This window comes from Tamandua tetradactyla, chromosome 1 (genome assembly GCF_023851605.1).
Source record: "Tamandua tetradactyla isolate mTamTet1 chromosome 1, mTamTet1.pri, whole genome shotgun sequence".
Classification (NCBI taxonomy): domain Eukaryota; kingdom Metazoa; phylum Chordata; class Mammalia; order Pilosa; family Myrmecophagidae; genus Tamandua; species Tamandua tetradactyla.
The window spans coordinates 152,204,171-152,221,448 of record NC_135327.1 but is presented as its reverse complement, the minus strand read 5'-3'; the positions used below and the strand labels follow the sequence as shown (position 1 = coordinate 152,221,448).

Sequence of the window (17,278 nt, the reverse complement as noted above, 5' to 3'; positions counted from 1 at the left end):
AAAAAATCAGATTTTTCCTGAATGACAAACTCACAGTGTTTACCATTTTACTTTTGATATATTTCCAAACACCAACAAAATATAAGCAAAAAATACCCATCACAAATTGAATTTTTAATGTTATAAAGAGAATATCGATTAGAATGTAAGCTCAGTTTGCTCATCTGTAAAATGGAGTTAGTACTAATTTCATAAAATTATGGTAATGTTTACTTGAGAAAAAGTATATAAAGAACCTAATGGTGTCTATTATAGAGAGTATTAAATGTTTGCTATTATTATTGAAAAGTTTCTGCATATTCAACTTTCATATGAATCTTTTATTTAATTATGTATAATTTTGATTGGTGTGACTGTCCAGATTGAATCATGTGAGTAGTATTGGTGAGCAAGAAAATGGTAAAACCATGTCTATTTTCTCTACTTCCTAAAGATAGACTTTATATTTGCTCTGCAGTAAACCACCTGTTCTTAGTTTATCACTGCAGAGAGTTCCTGTGCTACCACAGGGACAATCGTTTTAAAGTGCAGGTGGCTTTCTACATGGATTCTCTCCCCTTTCTTCCCAGAACACACATTAAAAATGACCTATCCCTCAGGAACTGCTGAGGCATGATGAATTTTTTTATCTGAACTGTAGGTCTAAAAATTTTTTTCATACTAAATTTGTTTATAGATGGGGCTATAAAGTTTCAAATGTGTCGTCATTACAGAAAGAGAAAGAACTGCTATACAGAAGTTCAGTAGTAAAAACAGATTTTCTCTTTCTCATGTCCTATGACTAATTCTAAAAGAAAAGGAAGGGACTTATACTTCTGGCCAAGAGGGACCAAATTTATCCCCTCTTCCCTTGTCTGAAACAACTAGAAAATTGGCAAAATACAAGAAACAATGATTTACAAGACACTGGACATCAGGCGGTGAAAACAATGACCCCTGAAAGATGGAAAACAAACAAGGTGAGCCCTACTTTTATCCCAATTATATTGCCTTGAGATTATTTCCAAGTTGTGGCACAGAGAAAAAGAACCAACTATAACCCAGCTGATTCCCTGCATTGAGGAGATGGAGCTGAGAATCCTGGAAGACCATGGCAACTCAAGTTCATAAGACAAAACACCAAAGAGAAGAGAGTTGCCCAGAAGGAACACTACAGAAATCTGTAAAGGGTTGAGTGCTTAGATGAATAGTAATCAGCACATGTGGAAAACTAAGAGAAAGAACCACCTGAAAAGATTGGAGGATATATTCCTGGTGCTCATCACACAGGCTGCAGATAGTATCTGTTCCCATTAGCCAAACTAGAAACTCAAGATTCACATAGCATTGGGCAGAATACACAGAAAAGTGAATTTTAAAAAATGAACCAACATCATTGAGCAGTGAGACAATTTCAGGAGGACAAATAAAAGCGTAATTTGAGTCCCCATAAAGGGGAGGAGTGGGAGAAATAATGACCAAAAATTTTCCAAATTTGATGAGAACTATAAACCTCAATTCAAAGAATCTCAAATAAAAAACAGATAACAATATTATAGATTTATATCAATTATGTCATATAGATGTAGCCTATATACCCCAATTAAAAGGAGATTGTCAGATTATATATGTTACCTATAAGAACTGCACAAGAAACATGAAGAAAAATTATACCAAGGCACTCATAATCAAATTCCTTAAAACCAGTTAGAAAGTCTTAAAATCAGTTAAGGATTTTTTTTTTAAGATTTATTAAAGTACTAAAGTCTTTCAACCAGGAATTCCATGCCATACCCAGAGAAAATATCTTCCACACATAAAAGCAAAAAAGAGACATCTTCAGACACAAAAGCTAGAAGAATTCAACATCAACAGACTGACATTATAAGAAATCTTAAACAAAAAGTCTTTTAGCTGAGTTGGAATATGGATCTACACAACAATGAAGAGTACCAGAGATGATAACTTCATTGATAAAAAAAGTAAAAATTTTTCTCATTATCTAAATTTCTTTTAAAAATAATATAGAATAGGATTTATAATATATGTAAAATTAAAGTGTCTAACAGTAGTACAAAGAATGGGATGAGGAATGGAAACATGTGTTTTAAAGTTCTTATACTATATATCAAGTGGTACGATATCACTTGAAGGTAGACTATAATAAGTTAAAGATGCTGTTGTAGTTTGCTAAAGCTAAAAAAAATGCAGTATACCAGAAATTGGCTGACTTTTAACAGTGGGAATTTATTAGCTTACAAGTTTACAGTTCTGAGGCTGCAAAGATGTCCAAATCAAGGTACCAAAGGACAGTAACTTCTCCCTTAAGACCAGTTACAGGTTATCCTCAGCTCTTCTGTCACATGGGCAGGAACATGGTGACATCTGGTGGTCTCTCCCTTCTTTTCCGGGTTTTGTTGATTACAGCTTCTGATCGTTGAGTTCATCTCTTGTTTCTGTGTGTCCTTCTCTCTCAGCTTTTCTGGCTTTTCTCTCTGAATTTCCTCTCATAAATGACTCCAGTAAAAGCATTAAGACCCTCCTGGGACACACCTCAATGGAAATAACTTAATCAAAAGATCCCACCTCCAGGAATGGATTAGCTTTTAAGAACATGATCTTTTCTGGGTTACATACAGCTTCATACTATCACAGATGTATCCCATAAACTCTAAAGCAACCAGTAAAATGAAACAGAGTTATAGCTAATAAGCCAACAAAAGTGATAAAATGGAATCATAAAAAAGATTTAGCTAATCCAAAAGATGGTGGAAAGAAAGAGAAAGGGAACAATGAGCAGATGGGGCAAATAAAAAACAGATAACAATATTATAGATTTATATTAGTTATGTCATACAGATGTAGCCTATATACATCTAATTAAAAGAAGAAATTGTCAGATTATATATGTTACCTATAAGAACTGCACTTTAATGCTAATAGGTTAAAAGTAAAAGGAGAGTGAAAAGAAAGCTGATATGGCTATATTAAAATCAGGCAAAGTAGATTTCAGAGTAAAGAATATTACCAGGGATAAAGATGTCATTTCCTAGTGATAGAAGGGTTAGATTATCAAGAGTACATAACAGTCCTAAACATTTATGCACCTAATGACATCTTCAAAATACATGAAACAAAAACTGATAAAACAGCATGGAGAAATAAATACTTATAAAATGTAGTCAGAGATTTCAATACCTTCCTTCTTAAAAATCGATAGAACAAATAGACAAAAAATCTAGTAAGAATATAGAAGACTTGAAAATCAATATTGTTTCAGTTTGCTAGGGCCACTATAACAAAATACCACAGATTAGGTAGCTTAAAACAGTAGAAATTTATTGTCTCACAGTTCTGGAAGCTAGAAGTCTGAAACCAAGGTATCAACAGGGCCATGCTTTCTCTAAAGTCCTTAAGGAAGAATATGTTCCGTGTCTCTCTCCTAGCTTCTGGCATTGGCTTGCTGGCAATTTATGACATTCTCTGTCTCAGTCATCACATGGGGTTTTCTTTTCTATGTCCAAATGTTGTCTTCTTGTAAGAATACCAGTCATATTGGATTAAGGGCCCACCCTTCCCCACTATAATCTCATTTGAGCTTGCCTAATCCCATCTGTAATGACTTTATTTCCAAAAAAAAGATCGTATTCTGAGGTACTAGGGAATAGGACGTGAACTAATCTTTTGGGGGGACCCAGTCCAATCCATTACAACTGTCATCTAACTTAACTTTATTACATTTAAAGAGCATTCCACCAAAAACAGCACACTACCCATTCTTTTCAAATACAAATGGAATGTTTACCAAGATAGACTATCTGGACTGTAAAACAATGCTCAAGGGATTTAAAAGGAATCAAGTCATACACCAGTATGAAATTAAACTAGATAGAAACCATCTCTGGAAAATCTTCAAATGTTTGAAAGCTAAATAGCATGCTTCTAAATAACCCATGGTCAAAGAAGGACTCACAAGGAACAAATGTTGAAATGAAAATAAGTAAAAACATAAAATATCAAAATGTGTGACTTCTACTAAAGTAGGGCTAAGGGGAAATTATAGCACTAAACACCTTTATTTAGAAAAGAAGATGCCTCAAAGCAGTGACATCAGCTTTTCAACTAAGAAGTAAAAAGGAGCACATTGAATCTTAAATACAAGAAAGGAAGTAATAATGACCACATTGGAAATCAGTAAAATAGAAAAAAAAATAGACAAATTAGATTATTTCAAGATTTATTATAATTATAATACAGTATGATTATACAGTAATCAAGACATTGTGCTGTTAGTGTAAAGGGTGAAAAATATATCAGCGGAATAAAAGAAAGGGTTCACAAATAGGCCCAAACTACAGACTGATGATTTCAACCAAGATAGAAAGGCAAGTCAGTGGAGAAAGGATATTCTTTTCAATTAGTGGTGTTGGAACAACTGGATATTCATGTACAAAAGAAAAAGAACTTCAGTTGCATACTTTGCACAATATACAAAAATAAAAAATAAAAACCACCAAATGGATCATACTTAAATGTAAACCTAAAAGTATAAAATATCTAAAAGAATATGTTGAAAAATAAACCTTGATATACTGGGATGCTATTCAGAAATAAAAAGAGTGAACTGCTAACAGGTGCAAATATTTTTGTCTTTGTTTAGGCAAAGTTTTCTTAGATGTGACCACAAAAGCAAGGTCCATGGAAAAACAAACTAATAAATTGGGCTTCATCAAAATTTAAAACTTCTACTCTTTTAAAGATACTGTTAAGAGAATAAGAAGATAAGCTACAGACTGAGAAAAAGATATTTACAAGTCATAGATCTCAAAAAGGACTTGTATCCAGGATAAATAATGAGCTCTGTAAATTTAATAGGAAGAACACAACAACCCAATTTAAAAAATGGGCTAAAGATCTGGACACTTTGCCAAAGAAGATATTCAGATAGCAAACAAGTACATGAAAAAAAGATAAATGTCATCCCTGTTAAAACCACCTGAGATATATCACTACATACCTAAAATTAAAAAGACTGGTCATACCAGTCAGTATAAGTGAGGATTTGGAGGAACTGGAATTCTTCATATATTCTTGGGAGAAATATAAAACTATATAACTGTTTTGAAAACAGTTTGAGAGTTTCTTTAAAGTTAAACATATACCTATTGTATGATCTAGCCACCCCTCTCCTGAATATTTACCAAAGAAAAATAAAAGCGTGCCCATTAAAAGTCTTGAACAAAAGTAAGGACAAAAATAAATAATGGGGGATAAGGTGTTTAAAAAAATGGGGTAGATTGCAATACTAGTGGTCTGTGAGAGGGAGGGCAAGGGAGGGGCAAAGGATATGGAGTATATGGGGTTACTTTTTCTATTTCTTTTTCTGGAGTGATACAGATGTTCTGAAAATGACCATGGTGATGAATACACAAATATATGATGATATTATGAGTCATTGAGTCTATACTTTGGGTGGACTGTATGGTGAGTGAAGATATCTCAATAAAATTTTTTTTTAAAAGAAGTCTTGAATAGAAATATTCATAGCAGCTTCATTTGTAATAGCCAAAAACTAGAATCAACCCACATGTCCATCATCAGGTGTATTGATAAGCAAAACTTTTGGTATAATCTTTGATATGCTGATATACTATTCAGCAATAAAAAGGCAAACTATTATATGTGCAAAAGAAAGGATTAATCTCAAAACACTTATGCTGCATGAAGGAAACCAGGCAGTAAGAGCACATCTGTATGAACCCATTTATATAAAATTCTAGGAAATACAAACTAATCTGTGGTGGTAGAAATTAGATCAGAGGTTCCCTGGAGACAGAAAGATCAGGGAGGGCAAGAGGAAGTGATTTTAAGATATACAAGACATATTTTGGATTCTATTCATTCTCTTGATTGTGGGGATTATTTCACAAGTATAAATATCACAACTTGGGAGAAGATGGCGGCTTAGTAAGACGCGCGGATCTTAGTTTCTTCTCCAGGACAGCTACTAGGGTAGTAGAAACGATACAGAACAGCGCCAAAAGCCACAACAGAGATAAAAAAGACAGCATACCCCATCCTGAAACAGCTGGCTGGCTGAGAGAAGCCGCTTGGGTGAGATCGCCTAGGTGCGCGGGTGGCGCTCCCTTCCCCCTTCCCGGGCCGGAGTCACTCCCTTCCCCCTTCCCGGGCCGGCTGGGAGAATTGGAGAGGCGGTCCCCTGAAACCGCGGCGGCTGGTGGCCACACCACGTGCGACCCCCCGGACCAACTGAGAGAATTGGATCGGAAATCCCCAGGCCGGGGAGAACGGTAACAGGCGGGGGAGGCCCCTTCCAAACCCGTGACTCCCCGGGAACGTGCACTCTCCCGGGCGGGCCGCTGCCGCCCTCCCGCCACGCTTGTCGCCCGGGCCGACTAGGAAATTCGGACGGGCACTTTCCCGGGCTGCGGCGGCCAGCAACCCTCCCTACGTTCGGTCCCTGGGCCGGCTAGAACTCTTCCAAGCCGCTTCGGCTAGCGAACCTCCCGGACAGCGAGGGTTTTCCAAAGTTAAAGGTCCCACAGCACCTTTTACTGCTGGGACCCGCAGACAAACGTGTGCCACGAGCGCCACCTACTGGGCAGGATAAGAAAAACAGAACCCAGAGATTTCACAGAAAAATCTTCCTAACTTTTGGATCCAATACCCAGGGAAATCTGTCTAAATGCGCAGACGCCAACAGAAGATAACGGATCACGCTCAAATAATTGAAAATATGGCCCAGTCAAAGGAACAAACCAATAGTTCAAATGAGATACAGGAGCTGAGACAACTAATCTGAATATACAAACAGAAATGGAAAACCTCTTCAAAAACGAAATCGATAAATTGAGGGAGGACATGAAGAAGACATGGGTTGAACATAAAGAAGAAATAGAAAAACTGAAAAAACAAATCACAGAACTTATGGAAGTGAAGGACAAAGTAGAAAAGATAGAAAAAACAATGGATACCTACAATGATAGATTTAAAGAGACAGAAGATAGAATTAGTGATTTGGAGGATGGAACATCTGAATTCCAAAAACAAACAGAAACTATCGGGAAAAGAAGGGAAAAATTTGAACAGGGTATCAGGGAACTCAAGGACAATATGAACCGCACAAATATACATGTTGTGGGTGTCCCAGAAGGAGAAGAGAAGGGAAAAGGAGGAGAAAAACTAATGGAAGAAATTTTCACTGAAAATTTCCCAACTCTTATGAAAGACCTAAAATTACAGATCCAAGAAGTGCAGCGCACCCCAAAGAGATTAGACCCAAATAGGCGTTCTCCAAGACACTTACTAGTTAGAATGTCAGAGGTCAAAGAGAAAGAGAGGATCTTGAAAGCAGCAAGAGAAAAACAATCCATCACATACAAGGGAAACCCAATAAGACTATGTGTAGATTTCTCAGCAGAAACCATGGAGGCTAGAAGACAGTGGGATGATATATTTAAATTACTAAAAGAGAAAAACTGTCAACCAAGACTCCTATATCCAGCAAAATTGTCCTTCAAAAATGAGGGAGAAATTAAAACATTCTCAGACAGAAAGTCACTGAGAGAATTTGTGACGAAGAGACCAGCTCTGCAAGAAATACTAAAGGGAGCACTAGAGTCAGAACCGAAAAGACAGAAGAGAGAGGTATGGAGAAGAGTGTAGAAAGAAGGAAAGTCAGATATGATATATATAATACAAAAGGCAAAATGGTAGAGGAAAATATTATCCAAACAATAATAACACTAAATGTTAATGGACTGAATTCCCCAATCAAAAGACATAGAATGGCAGAATGGATTAAAAAACAGGATCCTTCTATATGCTGTCTATAGGAAACACATCTTAGACCCAAAGATAAACATAGGTTGAAAGTGAAAGGTTGGGAAAAGATATTTCATGCAAATAACAACCAGAAAATAGCAGGAGTGGCTATACTAATATCCAACAAGTTAGACTCCAAATGTAAAACAGTTAAAAGAGACAAAGAAGGACACTATATACTAATAAAAGGAACAATTAAACAAGAAGACATAACAATCATAAATATTTATGCACCGAACCAGAATGCCCCAAAATACGTGAGGAATACACTGCAAACACTGAAAAAGGAAATAGACACAAATACCATAATAGTTGGAGACTTCAATTCCCCACTCTCATCAATGGACAGAACATTTAGACAGAGGATCAATAAAGAAATAGAGAATCTGAATATTACTATAAAGGAGTTAGACTTAACAGACATTTATAGGTCATTAAATCCCACAACAGCAGGATACACCTTTTTCTCAAGTGCTCATGGATCATTCTCAAAGATAGACCATATGCTGGGTCACAAAGCAAGTCTTAACAAATTTAAAAATATTGAAATCATACACAACACTTTCTCGGATCATAAAGGAATGAAGTTGGAAATCAATAATAGGCGGAATGCCAGAAAATTCACAAATAGGTGGATTTTCCACAACACACTCTTAAACAACGAGTGGGTCAAAGAAGAAATTGCAAGAGAAATTAGTAAATACCTCGAGGCAAATGAAAATGAAAACACAACATATCAAAACTTATGGGATGCAGCAAAGGCAGTGCTAAGAGGGAAATTTATTGCCCTAAATGCCTATATCAGAAAAGAAGAAAAGGCAAAAATGCAGGAATTAACTGTTCACTTGGAAGAACTGGAGAAAGAACAGCAAATTAATCCCAAAGCAAGCAAAAGGAAAGAAATAACAAAAATCAGAGCAGAAATAAATGAAATTGAAAACATGAAAACAATAGAGAAAATCAATAAGACCAGAAGTTGGTTCTATGAGAAAATCAATAAGATTGATGGGCCCTTATCAAGAGTGACAAAAAGAAGAAGAGAGAGGATGCAAATAAATAAGATCAGAAATGGAAGAGGAGACATAACTACTGACCTCACAGAAATAAAGGAGGTAATAACAGGATACTATGAACAACTTTACGCTAATAACTACAACAATTTAGATGAAATGGACGGGTTCCTGGAAAGACATGAACAACCAACTTTGACTCAAGAAGACATAGATGACCTCAACAAACCAATCACAAGTAAAGAAATTGAATTAGTCATTCAAAAGCTTCCTAAAAAGAAAAGTCCAGGACCAGATGGCTTCACATGTGAATTCTACCAAACGTTCCAGAAAGAATTAGTACCAATTCTCCTCAAACTCTTCAAAAAAATCGAAGCGGAGGGAAAACTACCTAATTCATTCTATGAAGCCAACATCACCCTCATACCAAAACCAGGCAAAAATATTACAAAAAAAGAAAACTACAGACCAATCTCTCTAATGAATATAGATGCAAAAATCCTCAATAAAATTCTAGCAAATCGTATCCAACAACACATTAAAAGAATTATACATCATGACCAAGTAGGATTCATCGCAGGTATGCAAGGATGGTTCAACATAAGAAAATCAATTAATGTAATACACCATATCAACAAATCAAAGCAGAAAAATCACATGATCATCTCAATTGATGCAGAGAAGGCATTTGACAAGATTCAACATCCTTTCCTGTTGAAAACACTTCAAAAGATAGGAATACAAGGGAACTTCCTTAAAATGATACAGGGAATATATGAAAAACCCACAGCTAATATCATCCTCAATGGGGAAAAATTGAAAACTTTCCCCCTAAGATCAGGAACAAGACAAGGATGTCCACTATCACCACTATTATTCAACATTGTGTTGGAGGTTCTAGCCAGAGCAATTAGACAAGAAAAAGAAATACAAGGCATCAAAATTGGAAAGGAAGAAGTAAAACTCTCACTGTTTGCAGGCGATATGATACTATACGTCGAAAACCCGGAAAAATCCACAACGAAACTACTAGAGCTAATAAAGGAGTACAGCAAAGTAGCAGGTTACAAGATCAACATTCAAAAATCTGTAGCATTTCTATGCACTAGTAATGAACAAGCTGAGGGGGAAATCAAGAAATGAATCCCATTTACAATTGCAACTAAAAGAATAAAATACCTAGGAATAAATTTAACTAAAGAGACAAAAAACCTATATAAAGAAAACTACAAAAAACTGCTAAAAGAAATCACAGAAGACCTAAATAGATGGAAGGGCATACCGTGTTCATGGATTGGAAGACTAAATATAGTTAAGATGTCAATCCTACCTAAATTGATTTACAGATTCAATGCAATACCAATCAAAATCCCAACAAATTATTTTTCAGGAATAGAAAAACCAATAAGCAAATTTATCTGGAAGGGCAGGGTGCCCTGAATTGCTAAAAACATCTTGAGGAAAAAAAACGAAGCTGGAGGTCTCATGCTGCCGGACTTTAAGGCATATTATGAAGCCACAGTGGTCAAAACAGCATGGTATTGGCATAAAGATAGATATATCGACCAATGGAATCGAATAGAGTGCTCAGATATAGACCCTCTCATCTATGGACATTTGATCTTTGATAAGGCAGTCAAGCCAACTCACCTGGGACAGAGCAGTCTCTTCAATAAATGGTGCCTAGAGAACTGGATATCCATATGCAAAAGAATGAAAGAAGACCCATCTCTCACACCCTATACAAAAGTTAACTCAAAATGGATCAAAGATCTAAACATTAGGTCTAAGACCATAAAACAGTTAGAGGAAAATGTTGGGAGATATCTTATGGATCTTACAACTGGAGGAGGTTTTATGGACCTTAAACCTAAAGCAAGAACACTGAAGAAGGAAATAAATAAATGGGAGCTCCTCAAAATTAAACACTTTTGTGCATCAAAGAACTTCATCAAGAAAATAGAAAGACAGCCTACACAATGGGAGACAATATTTGGAAATGATATATCAGATAAAGGTCTAGTATCCAGAATTTATAAAGAGATTGTTCATCTCAACAACAAAAAGACAGCCAACCCAATTACAAAATGGGAAAAAGACTTGAACAGACACCTATCAGAAGAGGAAATACAAATGGCCAAAAGGCACATGAAGAGATGCTCAATGTCCCTGGCCATTAGAGAAATGCAAATCAAAACCACAATGAGATATCATCTCACACCCACCAGAATGGCCATTATCAACAAAACAGAAAATGACAAGTGCTGGAGAGGATGCGGAGAAAGAGGCACACTTATCCACTGTTGGTGGGAATGTCAAAAGGTGCATCCACTGTGGAAGGCAGTTTGTTGGTTCCTCAAAAAGCTGAATATAGAATTGCCATACGACCCAGCAATACCATTGCTGGGAATCTACTCAAAGGACTTAAGGGCAAAGACACAAACGGACATTTGCACACCAATGTTTATAGCAGCGTTATTTACAATTGCAAAGAGATGGAAACAGCCGAAATCTCCATCAACAGAAGAGTGGCTAAACAAACTGTGGTATATACATACGATGGAATACTATGCAGCTTTAAGACAGGATAAACTTATGAAGCATGTAATAACATGGATGGACCTAGAGAACATTATGCTGAGTGAGTCTAGCCAAAAACTAAAGGACAAATACTGTATGGTCCCACTAATGTGAACAGACATTCGAGAATAAATTTGGAATATGTCATTGGTAACAGAGTCCAGCAGGAGGTAGAAACAGGGTAAGATAATGGGCAATTGGAGTTGAAGGGATACAGACTGTGCAACAGGACTAGATACAAAAACTAAAAAATGGACAGCACAATAATACCTAATTGTAAAGTAATCTTGTTAAAACACTGAATGAAGCTGCATCTGAGCTATTGGTTTTTGTTTTGTTTTGTTTTGACTTTACTATTATTACTTTTATTTTTGTCGCTATATTAACATTCTATATCTTTTTCGGTTATGTTGCTAGTTCTTCTAAACTGCTGCAAATGTACTAAAAATTGATGATCATGCATCTATGTGATGATGTTAAGAATTACTGATTGCATATGTAGAATGGTATGATTTCTAAATGTTGGGTTAATTTCTTTTTTTCCGTTAATTAAAAAAAAAAAGAGAGAGAGAAGGGGTAATTGTAGCTGAAGGGATACAGACTGTACAACGGGACTGGATATAAAAACTCAGAAATGGACAGCACAATACTACCCAATTGTAATGCAATTATGTTAAAACACTGAATGAAGCTGCATGTGAGGTATAGGGTTTTTTTTTTCTTTCTATTAATGTTTTAATTCTTATTCTGTTGTCTTTTTATTTCTTTTTCTAAATCGATGCAAATGTACTAAGAAATGATGAATATGCAACTATGTGATGTTATTAAGAATTACTGATTGTACATGTAGAATGGAATGATTTCCAATTGTTTTGTTAATTCTTTTTTTAATTAATAAAAAAAACTATAAAAAAATATATATCACAACTTACTGAAAATTAACTTTAAATACGTGCAGAACTTGTGTGTCAGTTATACCTTAATAAAGCTATTAAAAAAAGAGAGAGAGAGAAGGAAAGAAGAAAAATAAGAATTTTGTCCTGATAGTAAAACATTGTCCAGATGAATATGTGACCATTTTGTCTACCCACTAACAAGAATGAGGGAATAAGGTTTTAGCTCACATCTTTGTTAATCAATAATGACTATTGCTATATGAAAATGATGACTAATTTTTATCTAATTTCAAAACTGCTTTCTAATTCTGAGTCATTTCCATAGAGTTTTAATGTTCAGCAAATTATGTTTATAGTGTAGTGGTCCCCATGGTCAATTGATTACATTAAGCTTAATATATAGTTTCTTTCAAACCAGTGATTAACTTTTTAATAAAATAAAAGTAATATTACAATTCCTTTTTAAAATAAATAATAGGGGGAACAAATGTTAAAATAAGTTTAGCAGATGAAATGCTAGTGATTAATGAAAGGGAGGGGAAAGGGGTATAGTATGTATTTTTTCTGTTGCCTTTTTATTTCTTTTTCTGAATTGATGCAAATGTTCTAAGAAATGATCATGATGATGAATATGCAACTAAGTAATGATATTGTGAATTACTGATTATGTATATAGAATGGAATGATCATTTGTTAAGAATGTTTGGGTTTATTTTTTTAATTAAAAATTAATTTTAAAAATTCCTTTTTAAGGTGGTTAAGATTAATGGTTCAAAACCCTTTTTCATGGCCTTTAAAATTTTGGCATCCTTCTGCTAATACAAATTTTCTAATGCTTTTTTCATTATCCTCTTTGACTTTAATTCATCTTGATTCTTGGTATTATCTGTTTTACAGGTTCTTTTTTTTTTAGTGACTGAAAATGATGAAGTAAATGTAGATATGGCTGAGTTTAGAAATAACTGTTTCATTCCCCTGAACTCCAAATTAAATTTCAGATAAACCCTTCTGATTTTTTTAAAAGATATGCATAAAAATTATTTTTGATTTCGAATTGTTGAGAAGAAATATATATATTTTTAATGATGACTACAAATTCTCTGGTGCTCATTGCTCTTTGAGATTTTTATGAGTAAAATTTTTGGTTGAATAAGTCTGTGTAAGCTTAATTTAGAAGGGTAAGATGCATGATCAAAAATGGAATTATATGGAAATACTGTGAAATAGACTGGTATAAAATCTCTCTAATAAGTTGGAAGTAATTGTTAAATTCTTAATATGCTTTGTTTTTTCCTTTCTGCAGAGTGTATATAAATGTGACTTCCTGAACTTACAGCTTCAGCAACCACTCCAGCTTGCACAGGATGCTATAGATGCCTTTTTGAAGCAACTAAAAAATCCTATTGATTCTCTTCCTGGAGAGCTTTTCCATGTGGTTGTTTTCTCTCTCCTTCTTTCTTATTTTCCATCACCTTATCAGCGATGGATTTGTTGCAAGAAAGCCCATGAACTGTTAGTGTTGAATGGTTTATTACTTATCATCACACCTGATTCTTCCCATCAGAATCGTCATGCTATGATGATGAAAAGCTGGAAGATTGCTATAGAGTCCTTGGGCTTTAAGCGTTTCAAGTATTCAAAGTTTTCACATATGCATCTGATGGCATTTAGAAAAATCTCCCTAAAAACCACAAGCGACTTAGTTAGTAGGAACTACCCAGGGATGTTATATATTCCTCAAGATTTCAACAGTATAGAAGATGAGGAATATTCTAACCCTTCCTGCTATGTACGATCAGATATGGAAGATGAACAGCTAGCATACGGTTTCACAGAGCTCCCTGATGCTCCATATGACTCAGATTCTGGAGAAAGTCAAGCCAGCTCTATTCCTTTCTATGAGCTAGAGGATCCTATATTACTTTTAAGTTAATGTAAAACAAAGGCCCTTTCAGTCCAGACTTCTAAACTAACTGCTTAGACTAATCGGAAATACTAACACATACTCAGTACGTAAAACCTGATTTGCAGAGAAGAATTGCAAAAGTTTACAGAGTTTGCTATTTTTTTCTACTTCTGGATTTTAAAATTTATTCTTATATAGAAAGCTTAGTTTCATGCAGAGTGACTCCTGTCATAGCAGAAACCACTGTTACTTTAGCATTTAGCACTAAGATATCATAGAAAGGTACCTTTTTCTCCCCAGTGCTATGTGAAAAATGAAGCATAATTAGCTATGTGTTTTCCTTTTCTGCAACTTTTCAATGTTGACTTTAAACCATTGCAGTGGGGAACTAAGATGTGTAGAAAACTATAGATTGCACTTTGATGACTCACAAGTTAAATGTGATACAGATAGATTGGTCTAGTTGTTTGGTGATGCACTTATCTTTTTCATTTTTCTAACTAAATTGTGTGTTGCAGAAAGCCATTTTCTATTCAGTTTTGTCTGATGATCCAATATTTCTGAACTTTTTCGAATTGGTGATAATTCTATTTCCTTCTTTTTTATATTAAGAGCTCATTTGGCAGCATCAGACACTGAGGGGACAGTTTCCCCCAGAGTCATGTTTTCTGATTTTATTAGCACATATAGTAAACACCATTGCCAAAGTAGTAATTTCATAACTTTCATGATGTTTGGGCCTTGGTGTTAAGTGTACTTATCTGTTAGAGTCCACTTTTCCTTTTTTAAATTTAGGTTTAATTTCAAAAATTTCTATTTAAGCAAGGAACAATATAGTACTCAATTCTGACCTAAAACCCCTTTATGAAAAGTTTGCACTTGTGAAAGAGCTTATCTTCTATCTAGACCAGTTTTGATAGGGTCCTCACCTTTTTGTTAAGGAGGTGCTGCACTACAAGTCTGAAATTATATTTAAAAAAATTTTAACCTGTTGGTAATCTCTTAAAATAATTTTAACCCTCTGATATTCTAATTTCTCTCCACATTCCAGCAAAAAATTTTCTTTGAGTATGTAAACCGTCAGTTGGCTGTGGGAATTTTCCCTTTCCATATCGATAAATGCCTTCCATGTTTCTGAATCAGAAGCAAATGATTAAGGAGAGATATATGTCCAAACAAGACAAAATTAGTTTAAACTAAGAGCATTGAGTCCATGTTGTCTTGTAGCCAGCAATTGTCATGTAACTATCATTTTTAAGAGTACCACTGTGTGGATTTTTTTTTCAAGTGGTTATTACATTAAAATTACCTCATACTGAGGTTTTTGCACTGAAATATCACAGTTTCGGATTTCATGGTTAATGTGTATGTGTGTTTGTGTGTTTGCGTGTATGTGTGCGTTTAAAGGAAACTTGGATTTTTCAATAGTTGATCCTAAATTTCATAAACTGCACTTCTTTACTCTGGTAAAACTGATGTTTGTGCTTATTGTGAATTGCTGTAGTTAATTTTGAATTTCCAACTTTATTTAGAAATACAAAATTTATTCTTCAGTGTATAAATTGCTGAGTGTGTACCATATATTTCAGATTAATTTCACATTCTAAATTAACAAAAGTAGCAAGATTTTAATTAGCCTAAAAAGTCAGTTGACTAAATGCAATAAATATTGATTGTTGAAATGTGCCAGAAGTAACTTGAAATTTTTCATTTACTTTCAATAGCGTAAGATTCCTTAATATCAGGATTGACTTTCTTTCCAATTCAGTACTACAGGGTCATGTCTTCTTGTTGCTCTAAAAGAAAAAAGGCACTATGTTCAGGATGACACAGAACTGTATTTTGGTAGTACCTTCCTTACTGTAATGTTTGTTTTTCTTAAATTTGGCTAAATGCAACCTTAAGAACAAAGAAAACAATACACCAAATGAATGTGCTTTGAAAGTAAATGAAAACAGTGATTTTAAGAGCCTAGTGTAAGTATGATCTTGGAGTCAGTCTTTGTGTTACAACTAAAATGTTGGTGCTATAAATTCTTCTGATTGTTTACAGATGTTGAGTCTGCTTATGCTCCAAAGTGTGCATGATGTATTTTAAATAGTACTTAATGAAAAATCTCTTTATAAATCCTACTTCCTCTTAATATAAATTTGTTTGAATTTATAAATATTTGTTAACGTAAATTCAGCTTATTCAGATTAGGTTGGCACGGGATTTCAACCAGTACATATTCCACCAAAGCCAATTCAATGTATAAGTGTTGAAATATAAACAGTTGTGTGGCTTGGTGCCAGGTTATATATATAAAGACAAGAGAAGTTAATAGGGTCTTCTAATACTGCATAGGTACTCTTAAGAATGATTTCACTTTGGATATAAAGAAGTTAAGGGGCCTCCTGTCACATTCACAACAGGATTCTTCAATATAATTTGATGTTTCAAAAACAAATGATGTTCATTTAGTTGGATTCTTCAGGATCATGACTAGATCAAATGGTTTATATCATAGTTGCCAAGTGGTGGGAGGTCACATACCAGAAAATGTATGTTTGTGTTTGTTGTATTTTTTCACATTTTGTGAACAAAGCACATTTATTAAAAATTTTAAATTTTCTAATATTCTTTGTCTGTTGCTTGTAAACTGAATGACTTGTGGTTTTTGGCATATCTCACAACATGATTTCAGAATTGGCCAGCAATTTTGAACTTGAATGAATTTTAAAATTTTCTAACTGGGTTTCATCTAGTCAAATCCTTGACTTCATAAATTCATTCATTAAGGTCTGGAGACTTCAAGTGACTTCCCCATTGCTATGAGCTATTATGCTAGTTATGGTGGAACCCGGATCACAACATAAATTCTGGTTCATTATATGTCAACCATATACTGCTCTGTATTTGAAAGTTAGTAATATCAGAGATAATTTAGTTAGTATGTCAGTTCTTTTAGAGCAGTAGATGGCTCTCCCATGATGTTCTTTATTCATTAAACAAAAACAAATGTTTGAATTTTATGTTGTACAATATGCTGGGGAAACAGCATGGATCAGTGTGGTCACAGT

The 17,278-nt window shown here is 34.6% G+C and overlaps 1 protein-coding gene across 3 annotated transcripts in view; it reads left to right on the top strand.

Moving 5' to 3' along the window:
- The window catches only part of SAMTOR (S-adenosylmethionine sensor upstream of mTORC1), a 131,585-nt gene extending 114,752 nt beyond the window's left edge, over positions 1–16,833 (top strand). For all 3 annotated transcript variants that reach the window (XM_077111277.1, XM_077111356.1, XM_077111431.1), the window contains exon 5: positions 13,614–16,833. In XM_077111277.1, coding sequence (XP_076967392.1) covers positions 13,614–14,243 — 630 coding nt within the window. In that variant the 3' untranslated portion in view covers positions 14,244–16,833. The remainder of the gene's footprint in view (positions 1–13,613) is intronic.
- Positions 16,834–17,278: the final 445 nt, after the last annotated feature.